Here is an 18,314-nt window from a genome sequence, read left to right on the forward strand (position 1 = left end):
CTATACACCCAGTCCCCACCTCCCCTGGCCTCTCTATACTTCTATATCCAAATGAGCATTATTTATGTGACTTGCAGGTAGGGTGGAAAGATTGCTGAATTCACATGCCCCTATGTGGAACTCAGACTACCTGGTCCCTGTGACTATACTGTGTCCCTCTGACTATTTTCTTTTCTGCATAGGGAATTTCTCACACAACCTGTTCTAGATGGCTTTTGTCAGCATCAGAACCTCTAAGAACAGACCTGCAGTTAGAATATTGCACTGGACATGGTTGAGTTGGCACAGACAAGAGCAAGTTAATAGTCCTAGCCATTGGCATTTAGAAACCTTGAGCTATAGTTCAGTAACGAAAAGTTGAACTGGAATAATGAAAGAGAACATGCATGAGAGGGGATGGCATGTTCATGGGGATAGATGGATGCTAAAGACGTTTCTCAAAGAAATGAAAACAGAATTCTTAAATGAAATATTGTCGTTAAAGAACTGGGGAAAAGTTGGACGTGGTGGTGCCCGCCTTTAATCCCAGAACTCAGGAGGCAGAGATAGGAGGATTGCCATGAGTTTGAGGCCACCCTGAGACTACATAGTGAATTCCAGGTTAGCCTGGGCTAGAGTGAGACCCTACCTCAAAAAAAAAAAAAAAGAACTAGGGAAAATAGACTGGCAGCAACATTCAGAGACTACTGGGAACAAATACATCACAGGCCTCTAGTCATGAACGTGGTTTGGAATTGGCTAATTCAACACCAAGTAAAAAGAAGCAAGCTGTAGGCAGTAGTATCTAATACCTAGCCTCTTAAACTGTTATCCCATATGGAATTGTGCAACTGAATGTGGGGGTTGAGAAAAATTTGACAATAGTAAATAAAAGGTTTCTGAACACTCAGTAACCAAAAGTTAAATCATAATCAAATTCATAATAAACCTAAAGGTTTCCGGAGCACAAAAAAAAAGAAGCAGCAGCAAGATGGGCTAGAGAGATGGCTTAGCAGTTAAGGCACTTGCCTACGAAGCCTAAGGACCCAGGTTTGACTCCCCAAAACCCACCTAAGCCAGATGCACAAGGTGGCACATGGGTTGGGAGTTCGTTTGCAGTGGCTAGAGGCCCTGGTGTGTACATCCTCTTCCTCCCTCCCTCTGTCTGTCTCTGTCTTTCTCTCTCAAATGATAAATAAAATATTTTTTAGAAAGAAGTAAGCTCAGCCAGACTCCTTGCCTACCTCACCAACTTAACAACAACAAAGAATTGGGCTGGAAAGATGGCTTAGAGGTTAAGGCACTTCACTTACTGTGATGTCTAAGGACCCAGGTTCAACTCCCCAGAAGCCACGTAGCCATATGCACAAAGTGACGCGTGCACACAGACTGTGTAGGTGCACAAGGTGGTGCACGTGCCTGGAGTTTGTTTGCTATGGCTAAAGCCCTGGCATACCAATTCTGTCACTTTATCCCTGTCCCCCATCTCTCTCTCATTTAAAAAAAAAAAAAAAGACAAAGAACAGAGTGTCACTTTCAGCAACCACCTGTCCCTGCCCCTGTTTCCAGACAAATTGCACCAACTCTGATCCCTCCTCTGCTCTTCAAACTCAGTTTTTCATGGTGAGTGTTCAACACATTGTCTACTTTCATCCTGGCTTCTAGTTGCTTCCTGGAATCTGGGTTTTAACTGTGCCCAGACAAGCCAGGGCCTTGTCTGGACTTCTAACTCTTGTGTGCTTCATAGATTAACTTCTCTGCTTGCCTTCCTGCCCACCTGCCTTACTAATTTTTTGTCCTGCCTCTGATACCTTATCAGCTCCTGTGTTTTTTGGATTACTTACCTGCCTTCTGCCAAAGAGAGTGATCAATTCCAGAGCTTTCTTTTGTTTTTTCCTTTAGATCTGGAATTCACACTTCTGACCATCTGTCTGGCCACACACTTCGACTGTCACATTCATCCCGTAGGTCATACCTTGGTCGTCTCTGAGCTTACTGGAGCTCTTCTCCCCACCTTGCTGCCATGCTGCCCCGTCCCTATGACTTTTGCCCAGTTGACCATGAACTTCCAATATGACAAATAGCCACCAAAAGTTCATATTCCATTAAGCTTCCTCACCCAAGTTGAAGTTGCTTTCCTCACTGTTTTATTTTGGAAGCTTTCAAACCTGCAGAAAAGTTGAAAGAAAAAGTTAAAGAAAAATTGTAATGTGCCAAGTGTGATAGCACACATCTTTCTTTAATCCTAGCACTAGGGAGACAGAGGTAGGAGGATCACTGTGACTTTGAGGTCACCCTGACACTACATAATGAATTCTAGGTCATCCTGGGCTAAAGCGAGACCCTACCTCAAGAAACAACAACAAAAAAAGTATATCTATTATCAAGATTGATTTCTTAACTTTTTTGCAACATTTTCTTTTTTGTTTTTTGTTAAGTAGTTATACATGTATTTGTATACTAAGCACATGTTTGAGCTGGATGTGGTAGTACATGCCTTTAATCCCAGCACTTGGGAGGCAGAGGTAGGAGGATCACTGTGAGTTTATGTGTTCGAGGACACTCTGAGACTTCATAGTGAATTCCAGGTCAGCCTGAGCTATAGTGAAACCACCTTGAAAAATCAAAAAAAAAAAAAGGGAAAAATTGTTTGTATATGGCTTTTGTTTATTTATAATTTGAGAGTTAACTATAAATAGGATATCTCATCCTTAAATACTTGTATGTATACCTCTTTAAAAGGTTCACAAAATCCAGGTGTGGTGGAATATTCTTGTAATCCTAGCCCTCAGGAGGCTAAAGCAAGAGGGTCACAGCTCAACGCCAGCCTGGACTGCCCACTGAGACCTTGTCTAATAAAGGGCTGGGGAAATAGCTCAGTTGGTCAAGTGCTTGCCTCATAAGCAAGAGGACTTAAGTTCAGTCCCCAGAACCTACATAAAAATGTTGGAGAGGGGCTGGAGAGATGGCTTAGCGGTTAAGCACTTGCCTGTGAAGCCTAAGGACCCTGGTTCGAGGCTCGGTTCCCCAGGTCCCACGTTAGCCAGATGCACAAGGGGACGCACGCGTCTGGAGTTCGTTTGCAGTGGCTGGAAGCCCTGGCGCGCCTATTCTCTCTCCCTTCATCTGTCTTTCTCTCTGAGTCTGTTGCTCTCAAATAAATAAATAAAAAATGAACAAAAAATATTTAAAAAAAAATGTTGGAGAGTACTCACCTGGAATCGGGAAAGTAGAAGCAGATGGTCCCTGGAGCTCACTGGCTAGCTAGTCTAGCCTAATTGCTAAGCTTGAGGCTAATGAGGGACTCTGTCTCAAAAAGGAAAATAAGTGGATGGCATTCCTGAGGATAACACCTGACATTGTTCTCTGGCCTCACACACACACGCACACCCTTAGAACATGCATAAAAAGAGGAGTACATATTATGCTCAGCAAATGTAACATAAAATAATAGGCAGTCTGTATCAGAACTTCCTAGTTGTCTCAGGCCTTTTAAAACTGTTTTGTTTTTCTTAATTCAGGATCCAATAAAGGATTGTCCAGATATTTCATTTTCCCATCTGTAGCGTCCTTTATCTAGAATGTCCTGCAGCCTTTTACTATCTTCCATGACCTGCACTGGCATCTTGAAGGATCTAAGCCTGTTGTTTTGGTGTTAGGTCATCAAACATTTATTAAGTACTCAGTGTCTACTAAATTCTATACTGGACTCTAGGGAAACAGAAACAAAACCAATTAACCCCTGTACTGAAACTTGAGAGTGGGAGAGGTTTGTGTGGTTAAGAATATAGAACAGTTGTGGTGCTCCTGCCCAGACACTCATGATGAGCAAGGAATAGGGTGAAAGGGGAGGGGAGGGGAAGAGAGGGAAGGGGAGGTTCCTGGAGCAAGCAGTATTACAGCAGAGGCGAAGACCCATGTGTTCTGGGTCAAGCACAAGGCTTGTGGAGATGTTATAAAGAGTACTCCTTTGGGCTCCTTTAAAAAAAAAAAAAAAAAAAAACTAGTAATAAGAGTCTGGAAACTATTTAATTCAGCTAGTCTCAAGGACTGGTAATTGAGCTATAACTGAAATCTGTCCAACATTAACCTCTGAGTCTGCTATTTTGAGAATTCCCACTTCTCTGCTAGAGAAAGTGGCTCACTTGTCCCAGGACAGTGAAATCCTTGTGCTGTTCTTTCTAACTGCCATCTAGACCTTCATCATTAGTTATAAAGTAATTATTCTCCCAAAACCCTGAGTTTTACAGAGATTAAAGCCAAATCAGAATTAGAGTGTGCTTTATCACCACATAGGTTTCCTAATAGGACTCAAAGTTTTCAAGTAACTAATTGTTTATCAGAGCACATTGTCTGAAATACATTCACTTCCCAGGTGTCCACTCTCTCCTATAGGCCTATTTTAACTTCTAATTATCAGGGCGACTCCTCACCTAAAAGAATTGTCTGTCTGAATACTCTGTTTCTTTCCTTTGTAATATAGATATTTTTAAAAAAATAATCTACCTGTATTTTGTCATCCTCTCCATAAACTAAATGTCTCAGAGAAGAGGAGCTATGTCCTGCCCTTCTTACTGCCCATAATCCTAAGTCACTTGGAATTTGATAGTATTTTCTGGATGAAAGAGCAGCAGAGGGTATGGGGAAAATGCTTGAGAAAAAAGATATTCTTTAACATAGAAGTGATTGCACATGCACAAGCCTTCATGCAATGTGGATCTGTAAGTTCTGTGCTGATGATGCCTGAGATCCACAGCTCTAGCTTGATGTGTGCTCAGCTCACCCTGACAGGGGAAAGCTAGGCTGTGAACTTTAAAACCTCAGAAATAGAAAGTACTCTACTTAGTAGCCATTTTATGTCTTTGGGCAATCAATTTTTTTTTATTTATTTTTATTTTTTTTTTGGTTTTTCGAGGTAGGGTCTCACTCTAGCCCAGGCTGACCTGGAATTCACTATGTCGTCTCAGAGTGGCCTCAAACTCACAGCAATCCTCCTACCTCTGCCTCCCGAGTGTTGGGATTAAAGGCATGCGCCACCACTCCTGGCTTGGCAATCAATTTTATTGTTGGGCAGTTCTGAAAATGGTCTCCTTTTTTGAACTGAAATAGGCTTTCTTATAACTCCTGAGACCTTTACTCTCTGTATTTCAAAAGAACCTAAAGCCTTCCTTCCAAGGCTGCCCTTAGGCTATTTGTCTCCTGTAACCTTTCTCCACACTCTATCCTCTGCCTGAGGCCCTTTTTCCCCTTTGAAGCCCAGAGACTTCCTATAAAGCCCCCTCAGGGCTGTGTGGAACACAGATGGAAAGGACTGTGGTCTTCTTCTCTGACTTTGTCCTCCAAAGACAGACAAGGACCCATGTGATCATCCTTAAGAGAGCTGGCACCTCACAGGGTGTGAACATGATACTTCATTTTTTCTACTATATCTCATTAGGACAATATATAATGATGTTCCCTAGTTCTAGTTCAGACATCATTAGTTCAAATTGTTCACATTCCAACTCAGAATCCAGCTCTAAGTTAGCATCCTTAGCATTAATGCAAGGAAGAGACACCCACAAGTGAGTCCTGGTACTGTCATCCTAATGATTTTATGTCTAGTAGTTCCCAGGAGACAGCACTGTCCACAGTCCTGGCATGGCTAAATAAAGATGAGTAGGGAAGGTGAGCTTCCTGCTGGTAAGTGCAGCAGTAGCAAGATCATTTTTTTTTTCTGAAGTATGGCAGAAAGCTTAGGTTTGCTGCTCTAACTCTGGATGAGGTAAAACACAATCATCTCCATAGTCTTTTCTCTTCCATTTTCTCATTTGGTGCTCTTTGCATAATGCAGTGGCTTTTCCCCATTTTAAACACAACAGAGCTAGTTATCAAAGAGGAAAGAGTACTTGTTTAGTAAAAGGAAAGAACCATATATAAAACGAGGTCTTCTGCTTTTACAGTTGGGTCTCTCCTTACCAGTTGGGTGTCTCAAAGTAAGATCTGCCTCATCATCTCTCCTAGGAAGTGGGAATCAGAAACCTCATCTGCAGAAAGACAGTGAGACATGGCTTAGGTGTCCTGGAGCCTCAACAACTTTTCTTCCCAGATCATTTCAAGGAAAGATCTTCCATAGTTAACCCATCTGCAGAGGGCAGCTAGCTGTCTCATACTAGATTTGACTTGAGGCCACAGTTGCTAAGCTATTTTAGGTATTAGAGGTTGTCCTAAAACCCTAAGGTCGGTCTTCTTGTGTGCCAGTCATGAATGTTTATGTAAATGCATGATTACCCAGTGAGACAAATGACAGTGATGTGTTTTGATACCCAAGACTACCCCCAAGCAGTCAGTGCTGTGAGCAGGGCTAAGGAACTGATTTGGTTTGGGTAGGACTATTATAAGAGGGATTTAGCTTCAGGTTCCACATGGCAGTGACTGGGAGCTGCTACCTGATGTAGAATTGGGGTGAGATTCCCTTTCCAAAGGCTCTCAGATATTCACAAGCCTTTTGGAAGGCTTCCCACAGTATGGGCAAACTTCCCCTGGGTTTCTTTGGGGTTTTTTTTAGAGAGAGAGGGAATTGGCACTCCAGAGCCTCAGCCACTGCAAATCAAGCTCCAGACGCTTGCACCACCTAGTGGGCATGTGCAACCTTGCACTTGCCTCACCTTTGTGCATCTGGCTAACATGGGACCTGGAGAGTTGAGCATGGGTCCTTGGGCTTCACAGACAAGCTCCTTAATTGCTAAGCCATCTCTCCAGAGCTTGGGTTTCTTTTTTATTTATTTATTTATTTATTTATTTATTTATTTATTTATTTATTTATTTATTTATTTAACAGAAAGAAATACAGAGAGAATGGGCATGCCAGGATCTTCAGCCGCTGCAAACTCCAGATGCATGTGCTACCTTGTGCATCTGGCTTACATGGGTCCTGGGGAAGCAAGCCTGGGTCCTTTGGCTTTGCAAGCTACCACCTGAACCACTAATTAATCAATCTCTCCAGTCCCTTCCCCTAGGTTTCCTGTAATAAGACATACTCAGTGAGTGACAGTGCCAAATTCTAGCCCTGATCTAATCTTCATGCCCAAGCTCTTCCGAGTATATAATCCCAGCTTTCTTAGAATGGTCATATAGAAAAGGGTAAAAACAAATGTCTGGAGGACCTAAAATAGCAACCCGACCCTTAACCAGGTCTCATAAAGCATTTCTGAGACCCTGCTGCTGGAGTAGTGTCAGGTTCTAAAGAACTCTTGTCTGATGAGCTAAATTCTAGTTCAGTTGTCTTCTGTGAAAGCATAAAAACCTGAATTCAGACCCTAAGAAGCCACATAAAATGCTGGGTGTGGTAGTATACCATATTCCAGCACTGGGGTGGCAGAGACAAGGAATCCCTGGGACTCACTGGCTACCTACTCTACTAGTGAGCTCAAGGTTCAGCTAGAGACCAAGTCTCAAAGAATAACATAGGGATTGATTGAGGAAGACATCGGATGTCAACTTCTGTCCTACACACATGTGAATACTCACCTGTACATGTGCTCACACATACATACATGCAACAACAAAAAAAAAACATCTGAGCAAGTGTATCCTTACCTGCCACCCTTACTCCCCACTCTACATCTTTGACAAGAGGCCTCTTCCTTCAGAGTGGTTCTATCTTTTCTTAAAAGATTTTCTTAAAGCTGGGTGTGGTGGCACACACCTTTAATCCCAGCACTCAGGAGTCAGAAGTAGGAGGACTGCTGTGAGTTCAAGGCCACCCTGAGACTACATAGTGAATTCCAGGTCAGCCTGGGTTAGAGTGAGACTCTACCTCAAAAACAAACAAAAAGCTGGGGAAATGGCTTAGCAGTAAAGGTGTTTGCCTGTGAAGCCTAAGGACCCAGGTTCAATTCCCCAGGACCCATGTAAGCCAGATGCATAGCGGGCACATGTGCCTGGAGTTCATTTGCAGTGGCTGGAGGCCCTGGCATGCTAATTCTCTATATCTGCCTCTTCTTTTCTCTCTCTCTCTCTCTCAAATAAAAAAAGAAAGAAAATATTTTTTTAAAAAAAGAAAGAAAAGATTTTCTTACATATTTTTTTTTTATTTTCAAACGGAGATTTAAAAAAAAGAAAAAAGACTAACAGAGAGAACAGGCATACCAGGGCCTTCAGCTTCTGGAAATGGACTCCAGACATATGCGCCACTTTGTGCATCTGGCTGTACGTGGGTACTGGGCTATCAAACTCAGGTCCTTAGGCTTTGCAAGCAGATACTTTAACCACTAAGCCATCTCTCTAGCCTTAAAAGATTTTAATAAAGACTTTTTTTATTTATTTATGAGAGAGAGAATGAACTCCAGATGCATGCACCACTTTGTACATCTGACTTTACATGGTAGGAGGAACTAGAACCTGGACCAGCAGGCTTTCTAAACGAGCGCTCTTTAACCACTGAGCTATATCCCCAGCCTTTATCTTTTTTTTTTTTCAGTTGTTCTTATCCAGGAAAAGTCTAAGACATCCAGACCAGAAATCTACTCAAAGTCTCCCAGTCCAAAAAAAGGAGTTTCTAAGGAAACTAACATCCAGAGAAGAATCCAAGTCCTGAGCTTTGCCAAGGTCACCTAATGAGAACCAGAGATATGACTGGTCCACAGGGCTCCTGAGTCCCAGAAGGGCCTTCTTAGCCATCAAGCCATCTATCCAGCCCCCCAGCAGGGCTTTCTGTCTCTGCCTCTTGTTCTACTCAAGCAGGTACCTGGGAACCAGCACTCTGCCAGTTCTTCTCAGCGAGTCCCTGTTCTTACCCTTTGTAGTTGTCTTTCAGGTGAAACCTTTGTCCTGGGGAATAGTTTGGCCCGTTCCTTGGAGCCACACTCAGACTTGATGGACTCTGCCTTGAAGCCTACCAACCTGGTCAGCACCTCCCAAAACCTTCGAGCTCCTGGGTACCGGGCCTTGCTTCCCTCCTGTGGCCTTCCACCTAGCACTGCCTCAACTGTGCGCAGGCTATGCTCCAGGGGTAAGCTAACCAGGATTCTGACCCTCTCCCTCCTTTCCCCTTCCCTTCCTGAGTTCCAAGAGATCAAGAGGAACCTACCTATGTTGCCCCTAAATGACTTTGAGACTGGGGTTAGGCTTACTGTTGTGCCTGCCTGAGCTCTGGGATGGGCTTAAGAACGCCAGAAATTAAAAGTCAAAGGCACAGGGAAGGAGAAATCATTTGATCATTTGCTATTTATTTAAACACCACTGGTGTGAGGATATAAAAATCACTTTTCTTATATGCCTCATGGGGAGACAACTTAAAAAATAGTTAGGGTCTGGGAAGATTGATTAATGGTTAAAGACAACTGCTTGCAAGCCAGGCTTGTTGGTATACAACTTTAATCCCAGCACTCTGGAAGCAGAGGTAGGAGGATCGCTGTGAGTTCCAGGCCACCACTAAGATGACATAGTGAGTTCCAAGTGACCCTGAGATGAAATAGTCAGTTCCAGGTTTTTCTATCTCGAAACCAAAAAAAAAGACACTTGCTTGCATAGGCTGCCTGCCTATGTTCAATTCCCAAGCCACCCACATAAGCTAGACAAAAAGAAAACTGGCACAAGAGTCTGGCATTCATTTATAGTAGTTAGAAGCCCTGGCACACCCATACACACACACACAAATAAATTTTTGAAAGTTTAAAAATGTCTTTGTAAAACCATAGAGATATGCTATAGGGGCTGGGGAATCTTGCTTGCAAAGCCTAATAGCCTGAGTTCAATTTTCCAGTACCCATTAAAGCTAGGCCAGTTATCCTGACATTTTTGTGAAGCAATTTGTTGGAAGAGGCAAGAGAAGAGACCCTGTCTCAAAGAAGGTGGGGCACAGATACCTCTAAGTTGTCCTCTGACCTCCACGTATGTGTCTCTACACATACACACATAACTTTTTTTAAATGTGCTATATATAGTATTAAAATACAGGAAAGGGCTGGATGTGGTGATGCACACCTTTAATCCCAGCACTCAGGAGGCAGAGGTTGGAGGATCACCGTGAGTTCGAGGCCACCCTGAGACTCTTTAGTGAATTCTAGGTCAGCCTGGACCAGGGTGAGACCCTTCCTCAAAAAAACAAACAAACAAACAAAAAAAAAAAAAAAAATATATATATATATATATATATATATATATATAGGAAAGGGGCTGGAGAGATGGCTTAGCTGGCAAGGGGATTACCGGCGAAGCCTAAGGACCCAGGACCCACATAAGCTAGATGCACAAGATAGCGCATGTGTCTGGAGTTTGTTTGCAATGGCTAGAGACCCTGGCATGCCCTTTCTCTCTCTGTCTCTGTCTCTCTCTGTCCCCCCCCATGTCTGTCTCAAAAATTATAATAAATTTTGAAAATGCAGGAAAATTTCAGGTCATCCTGAGCTTGGATGAAACCCTACCTCAAAAAAAAAGAAAAAATACAGGAAAGGATTTATACATAACCCCAGGTGGACATTTAAGACCACCTTCCCTGAGGAGAGACACCATGGTTGGGACTAGATGCATGACCATGACTAGATAGGAGAGTGGAGAGGCTGTCTAGAAAGTAGCACTTGTCAAACTAGGACTGAATGCACTTTGGTATTGCTAAGCCATAATACATCATACTGAGACTTCATAGAGGAAAAGCCTAGAAAAGTCAAGAATCATATTGCTTATGATTTTAAATGTCGTGCTAGAATTTGGAGCTGATCTTGTCGGCAATGTTAAGCTATCAGAGGTTTCTAATTAGAGGCAATACACAAAGAGGTTTCTGTTTGAAACACTTGATTGTGGTCTTGAGGAAGGACAAGACTAGTTAACGTATGAGTGGGTCAGATGAGAAGTGAGAAAGGCCTGAATTAAGGTAGATTTGAAGAATAGTGTATAAATTTGAAAATACCAGGTAAATTTAGAAAGTTCTTGGAGACTGGTTTGCCAGTTTTCAAGAGCTTCTTCTGTTGTTCTTAAAGACTTAGATATGGGGTAATAAAAAACAGTTTGAGGAGCAAGGTTTTATACTAAGCCTGTGAGGAGGGGGTAGGACAACATTAAGGAAGTCAAAGGCAGTAGAGCAGTGGCACTCACAGACAGCTGGGTCTAAGTAGTAATAAAACGTGTTGTGATATAATGGCTGGAGCGGAGGTAATCTCAAGAAAGTTGGAAAGATGAGTGATTGGTGTCAGGGGAGAGAAAGAGATGTTTAAAATGCTGAAGCAGTTTGTTCTAAGTATTGATAAGAACCAGACAGTGGCCTTGAAAGTAGGTGTCTGAAATAGAGGGGAGGTGAAAGCCACTGGAGATGTGCTAGTTGAGTGGATGGCCTCCAAGGGTAACAGCAGGAATTTAGGTGGAACAGAAGGTAGTGAGTGAAGTATCAAAAAGGCTTCATTGCTGGGCATGGTGACGCATGCCTTTAGTCCCCCAGCACTTAGGAGGCTGAGATAGGAGGACCATCATAAGTTCATACATAGTGAACGAACTACAAACTACATAATGAATTCCAGGTCAGCCTGGGCTAGAGCAAGACACTACCTCAAAAAAAGAAAAAAAAGGGGGGGGGCTTCATTTAATAAGAGGAAGTAACCTAAAAATCTATAGATAAATATAAGCAGTGGCCAGAAAGCTGATTAAATATGTTTGGGTTTGGCCTCTGAAATATGTGTTTCCTAAAAGGATGGTCTAGAAGCAACAGTAGGGAACCAGGAGGATGATATATTTAGCCTAGTTTCTCCCAGGGGTATGTGAAGAATAGGAAACAAGATTTCATTAGCAAGGAAGGAAAAAAGGAAAGCGTTCTCATGAAGACTGAGGTAGGGAAAGAAACCTCTGCTGCCTCCTGAACCTATCCAGGGGACACAATAGAGTAGTAGAAAGAGCTGTCAATTACAGATAGAGCTGAAAGCTGGTTCTAGCCTCACAGTTCCTCAGCCTTGAGACTTGGGTATGTTGTCTCACCTCCCTAGTCTTCCGTTATGTAGTGTTCCTCATGTGTAAATGGAAAATCACATATCAACCTGCTCTTTCCACAGGAATGTTAAAAGGATCAAATGAAAGAAGGGATATGGAATCATTTTGGAAACTGAGTCATTCCTCAGGTATGAGGGAGTTAACTGTTACTATTGTCCTCCCTAAGGCTTGTTTCTGGTCTGGGGTATGTTATGATAAACTTCCTGTCATGGTATTGATACTGGTCCAAGTGTACTGTGGTCTCCTAGGCTTTTCCACTTCCTTTCATCATGAGTCAGTCTTTTTTTTTTTTTTTTTTTTTTTTTTTTGTTTTTCGAGGTAGGGTCTCACTCTGGCTCAGGCTGACCTGGAATTCACTATGTAGTCTCAGGGTGGCCTCGAACTCTCAGCGATCCTCCTACCTCTGCCTCCCGAGTGCTGGGATTAAAGGCATGCGCCACCGCGCCCAGCTATGAGTCAGTCTTTAAGATACATCTAAATATCTTTGGACCCTGAAGAATCTCTAAGGCTAGAGGATTCTATTTGATTAGTTATAGAGGTATTTGTCTCAGTTCAGAAGTATTCCCTTAATATATGCATATTAATTATATTCATATTAATGAAATATTCCCTTATTTCATTAACCCAGAAGATTAGGTTTGTGATTGTTATTCTAGACCTTAACTTAGTCATTCTCAAACTAAGACAGTCAGCCTTCCTTGAAAGGCAACCAGCAGGTGGGAAACCTGTGATCTATGTATGGAAAGGGAACAAGGGGGTTGGAGAGATGGCTTAGCGGTTAAGGCACTTGCCTGCAAAGCCAAAGGACCTAGGTTCAATCCCCTAGGGCCTATGTAACAGATGCATAGGTGGTACATGTGTCTAGAGTTTCATTTGCAATAGCTGGAGGCCATTCTCTTTCTCTGTCTCTCCCCCTTATATCTTTCTCTCAAATAAATAAGAATAAAATATATATAAAAAAAGAAAGGGAACAAGGAAAGTCAAAGATAGAACACAACTTACCTCCTTTCTAGTTGGGTAGACTTAGTTGGGTAGTCTCTCTGGACTTCAGTTCCCTTCTCTCGAAAATGGTGATAACCTCCTCCAAAGGATACTTTATTGGTCACAGGAGCTGAAATGATGGGAATTCTAACTTACTATTGGAGTTCTGTTTTTATCTTTAGGGGCTTTCCTCCTCTACTGCTGGTACATGCTGCCATTGTCCCTTGCTTAGACTGTTACTGAACTTCTCTCTTTGCCCCAAAATCTATTATCAGCACACTGTGCGAGTTAGTCTGCATGCCAATCCTCATTCAAAACCTAGGGAGATGGGGCTGGGGAAATGGCTTAGCGGTTAAGGCATTTATTTGCCTGCAAAGCCAAAGGACCCTGGTTCAATTCCCAGGACTCACATAAGCCAGATGCACAAGGGGGCACATGCATCTGGAGTTCATTTGCAGTGGCTAGAGGCCCTGGAGTGACCATTCTCTCTTTCTCTCTATCTGCTTCTTTCTCTCTCTTTCTTAAATAAATAAATAAAATATTTTAAAAACGTGCTCCTCCAGACACAAAATAGCGTGGATATTCATGACCTCACAGTTCCTGACACACCTACACAAGACCATCATAATAGGAAGAAAAGATGATGACATCAAAATAGAAGAGAGACGATTGAGAGGGGGAGAGGATATGATGGAGAGTAGAGTTTCAAAGGGGAAAGTGGGGCAAGGGAGGGAATTACCATGGGATATTGTTTACAATCATGGAAGTTGTTAATTATTTTAAAAAAATAAAATAAAAACCAAGAAAGCAATGATTTTCAGTGGTATACAAGGTTCTCTGCTATTAGCCACCCTGTTCCTCTCCCTTCGGTATACACAAACGTGCCACTCAGCTGTTATTTCATGTCAGTCTGACACGCCTTTCCCTCCAGCACACTGACTGTAGACATAATGATCATTCTGCTGCTTCAGGTCTGGTTCAAATGTTACCACTCTCCTGACCATCACAGTAATTACAGCTTCCTACTTCTAAAGGAGGTATTTGATATGTGCATTGTCTTAGCACATTTGGGCTTCTGTAACAAAGTGCATTAAAGGAGATGCCTTATAAACAACAGAAATTTATTTCTCCTAGTTCTAGAGGCTGGGAATCCCAAGATCAAGGTGCCTGAGAAGGGGCTTCCCTCTTCTGTCTATAATGTCATATAGCCTAAGGTCTCCTTTATAGACGGTTCTGATCTCTTTCATAAGGGCTGTGCCCAGACCCCTAATATGAACACCTTGAAGGTTAGGATTTGCACATATGAATTTGGAGGAACATACATATTCAGTTGACAGTGTATAAATGTGTAACATTATATGTAGTATGATGAGTATGTACTGTGTTATATACTTAGGGTTTCTAGCCCCTGATTAAAGGCATTAGCTAGAATGTCTAAATAGGACACATTCACACACATACACTATGCCACCACATCTCCTTTCTACTCTCCAGGGCATTTGAAGATGGTTTCTCTCTTCCCCTCACAGAGGACTTTAAAGCAAGGAGCAGAAACCTGCTCACAAAACCCCTCTCCAACTTCCTATCCAGTTGTAGTTGCTATGCATCTAGTCAGCCTACTTGTTCTAGCACACTTCTGCCCTGATTACTCAATGCCCAGCCACAAGATTTGTTAGAATCTGTCTGCCAGAAGGGAGTGGCTGGACAGGGCTTTTTTTTTTTTTAATATTTTATTTATTTATTTGAGAGTGACAGAGACAGAGAGAAAGACAGATAGAGGGAGAGAGAGAGAATGGGCGCGCCAGGGCTTCCAGCCTCTGCAAACGAACTCCAGACACGTGCACCCCCTTGTGCATCTGGCTAATGTGGGACCTGGGGAACCGAGCCTTGAACCGGGGTCCTTAGGCTTCTCAGGCGAGCGCTTAACCTCTAAGCCATCTCTCCAGCCCTGGACAGGACTTTTAAACCCAAAATCCAGAGTTAAGGAAGGTAGGAGGAGATTCCCACCTCTGCAGGAAAGAGGTACAGTTTAGGCCCTTCTTTCACAAGTCTATTCTAGCTCTGCCATGTGCTCATTATGTGACATGGTGTCTGCAAGTGCTAAAAATGCAACATGTGCAAAGCAAAGGCCTTGCCCTAACAGAGTCATTTTCTTGTGAGGGAAAGTGGAAAATAAGCAAGTGGCTATCTCGTCACCCATCCATTCAACAAGCATGCTTGAACATTGACTGAGGCCAACCAGACATTCATGTATGAGGAATAGATAAAAATCATAAGCAAAACACTAAATTAACATTGAGATTCCTGGAAGCCAAGGCAAGAACTGTTTTCTGCCTTAGAATATCAAACCTTCAGCCTTAAAAGAGGACCCAAAGTATGATCTGTCACAGTTTTCTTCCTAGTCCCCAAAGACTTGGCACTTAACTTGTTCAGATACCAGCTCCCTGGTCCCCAGAGCGAAAACTAAAGCAAATAAATAATTTCCTACAACATTGGTACCATCTCAGGTTCAAGCTGACTCAAAGCCTGAATGCAGAATTCTTCCTAACCCTACTCCAAAATCAGATCTACCCTACAAAATAAAGACTTACCCCTTGTAGAAAAAAATCATTCCCTAGATCATCTCCTAGTGTTCAACTGCTATTATGAACATCACCTGTGAGGCCCTTGAGTATGCCAAGGGAGTGATAGGGACAGACTAGCCAGTCCCATGAGTTTATGATAGGTGCCCTCCTATCCCGCAGGGTCTGAACGGTACCTGGAAAGCCGAGATGTCTCCCATCTGAGTGGCCGGGACCCCTCCTCATGGACAGTGGAGGATGTGATGCAGTTTGTCCGGGAAGCCGATCCTCAGCTTGGACCCCATGCTGACCTCTTTCGCAAACACGTAGGTGCACTGCCTGTCCACCCTGCACATGCTAGTTTTGTGCTGCAACTTGTAGATCCTCATGGGCATGGCTGTCTATTCCCAGTCACTTGCAACAGAATTCAGGAGCTGCCACATAATTTAGACACTCTAGGTCCCAAGCAGATCCCTCTGGGCACTGTGTTCACCTCACTCTTAGTAGAGGGCCTGATTCAGCCACATCCCTACTGGCTTTGGGGCCTAGGCTCAGTTCTAGGCACAGAATCAATCTCTCTCTCTCCCTCCCTTCCTCCCCCTTCTTCTCCCCACCCCCTTCTCTCTTTTCTGAGGTAGGGTCTCACTTTAGCCCTGATGGACCTGAAATTTACTATGTAGGCTCAGGCTGACTTTGAACTTATGGCAGTTCTCTTGGCTCTACCTCTGAATATGGGATTCATCCCCAGGCAGAATCGGCTTCTTTTTCCTAGGAGTGTCCCTATCTATGACCTTGGACCTCAGTCCAAGTTAAAGAACCCTTGGCATTTGGCTTCTACCCTCCTCTTCACTTTCCCAGTGTCGGGTCTTCTATTGGTCTCTCTATGAGCCTACAGCCTCTCTTCAGGGGACACTTGTCTCCATGGCCAGACATTGTTCCTAGCCTCCCTGCCATCACTGTACTCGTACTTTGGGGCACAAATCCATGTCCCTACATTTGCTGGTGCTTGGTATGCTCTTTCCTGTGGTTACAGAAAGCAGCTCTGTTACCTGTCATGACCATGGAAATCTTTCAGGCAGGTGGGTTTGCAGGGACTCCAGAGTAGGCCTGAAGGTATCCCCAGTGCTTCTGGAGGCTTGCCTTGGGCCCAGCCCAGCAGAGATGTCTCTGCTTCTCAGGAGACAGAATGAGCAACAGGATGCTATGGCGGGTTAGTGTCAGCGGTCTGTACAAGTGCGCTCAGAGGCTCAAGGGTGGGGCAAGTTCATGGGAGGCAGCAGAGAAAGAAACAGAGATAACACAGGTGCAAGGAGTCAGCCTGCAATGCACCTCTGGGGAGGATGGGTGCTGAGCATCCTAGAGAAGGAACAGGCCAGATACCTGAAGCCTGACTATATCCCATGTGGCTGGCACTACCCTGGGTGGCCTTTGATGGGTACCTGGGGCACTCATACCAATCAGGCCTCTGATGGTGGCTCTTCCTCCACTTCTTCCCCCAACCCCACCCCTAGGAGATCGATGGCAAGGCCCTTCTCCTGCTACGCAGTGACATGATGATGAAGTACATGGGCCTGAAGTTGGGACCTGCCCTCAAGCTCTCCTTCCACATTGACCGGCTGAAGCAGGGCAAATTCTGAATAAGAGGCATTCTTCTCCCACAAAGGAGGCCACAGCTGGCTCCCAGGAGCTTCAGTGGGGCTGCAGGTGACCTCAGGACTCCAGGAGGCCGGAGAGCAACCACTGCTACCCCTCCTGCCATGATGTGTCCTTCTATGAAGGACTGAGGAGGGGCAAGTGTGGGCCCATGGCTGGAGCTGCTCTTCCCTCAGCCTGCTGTGGCTCCAGCCCCCTCTATTTATTTCTTAAGCCAGCCAGCCTGTCACCAGGAGCTTAGACTGAGGAGCACCTTGTAGTGATGAAGGAAGAGGCCAGATCCAGGCCCTCACCACCTCCTAGGCTTGAAGTGGTGTCCTATGGCCCCAGATCCTGCTTCTCACCAGATCCCTGACTCTACACTCATGGTGCAGACCTCTGCCTTTTCAAAAACATTTCTTATTGCTAATTTATTGCTTCTGGCACTTGGACAACACTCTGGTTAATGCGCTTCTTGCACCAGTTTCAGAAGGAGGGAGACCACCCTGCCCTGGTCTCAGAGAAGCTGTCTCCAGGTAGGCGTGGTCTTTCTTCAGAGGACACTGCCCTAGCTCAGTTTTTCTCTGTAATGGACAGACCCACATGGCTCTGTGGGCATAGGAAGGTAACGGTCCTGTCCTATGTCCTCTTCCCACCCTGGGCCCTTTGTAACCCATCTCTGATGGAATTCTGTTACCACACTGTCCCCACACAGCTCCTGCCCTGGTCAGAATTGCTGCAGAAGATGGGGCCTACGCTAGAAGGCTCTGTGGCGGGAGGGTGGACTTCTGCCAGCTCCTGTGCTTCCTTGCAAGCAACTCAGCAGCACCGCTGCCCCCGCTGCCATCTGGACTATTTTATGTCGATCTGTTTATAAATAAAAACCAATACAGATGTCATTGTCTTTTTTTAAGGTTTGAGAGATTTTATTAGATTATAGATAGAATAGACAGCGCCTGCCCATGAGAAGACAGGAGCAGGGTAAAGCCCCTCAGAGTCTTTTCAACCAGTTGACAGCCAGATCACTCAGTGAGTGTGGTTGCTATCCTTCGACTGGTCTTGGTTTTCGCACATCTAAAGGAAGTGGAGCTGAGTAGCATTAGTTGCACTTCTTATTCCACAGTACTAGAGAACAAGCCATCTTCCAAATGCCAGCTGGGCCCACACCTTAAAGGGCTTCACTCTCTGTAGCTGGGCAGAATGAGG

General features: G+C 44.1%; 1 protein-coding gene across 9 annotated transcripts in view; it reads left to right on the forward strand.

The window, feature by feature from the left end:
* Scmh1 (Scm polycomb group protein homolog 1) overlaps positions 1 to 18,002 on the forward strand; it is a 224,630-nt gene extending 206,628 nt beyond the window's left edge. For 8 of the 9 annotated variants that reach the window (XM_045149870.1, XM_045149867.1, XM_045149865.1 and 5 more), the window contains 4 exons: positions 8,777 to 8,971; positions 11,997 to 12,062; positions 15,660 to 15,802; positions 16,988 to 18,002. In XM_045149870.1, the coding sequence (XP_045005805.1) occupies positions 8,777 to 8,971; positions 11,997 to 12,062; positions 15,660 to 15,802; positions 16,988 to 17,113 (530 nt within the window). In that variant the 3' untranslated portion in view covers positions 17,114 to 18,002. Of the gene's footprint in view, positions 1 to 8,765; positions 8,972 to 11,996; positions 12,063 to 15,659; positions 15,803 to 16,987 lie in introns of all 9 variants that reach the window. The other variant, XM_045149869.1, reaches the window with a different exon arrangement.
* Positions 18,003 to 18,314: the final 312 nt, after the last annotated feature.

This window comes from Jaculus jaculus, chromosome 5 (genome assembly GCF_020740685.1).
Source record: "Jaculus jaculus isolate mJacJac1 chromosome 5, mJacJac1.mat.Y.cur, whole genome shotgun sequence".
NCBI classification, from domain to species: Eukaryota; Metazoa; Chordata; class Mammalia; order Rodentia; family Dipodidae; genus Jaculus; species Jaculus jaculus.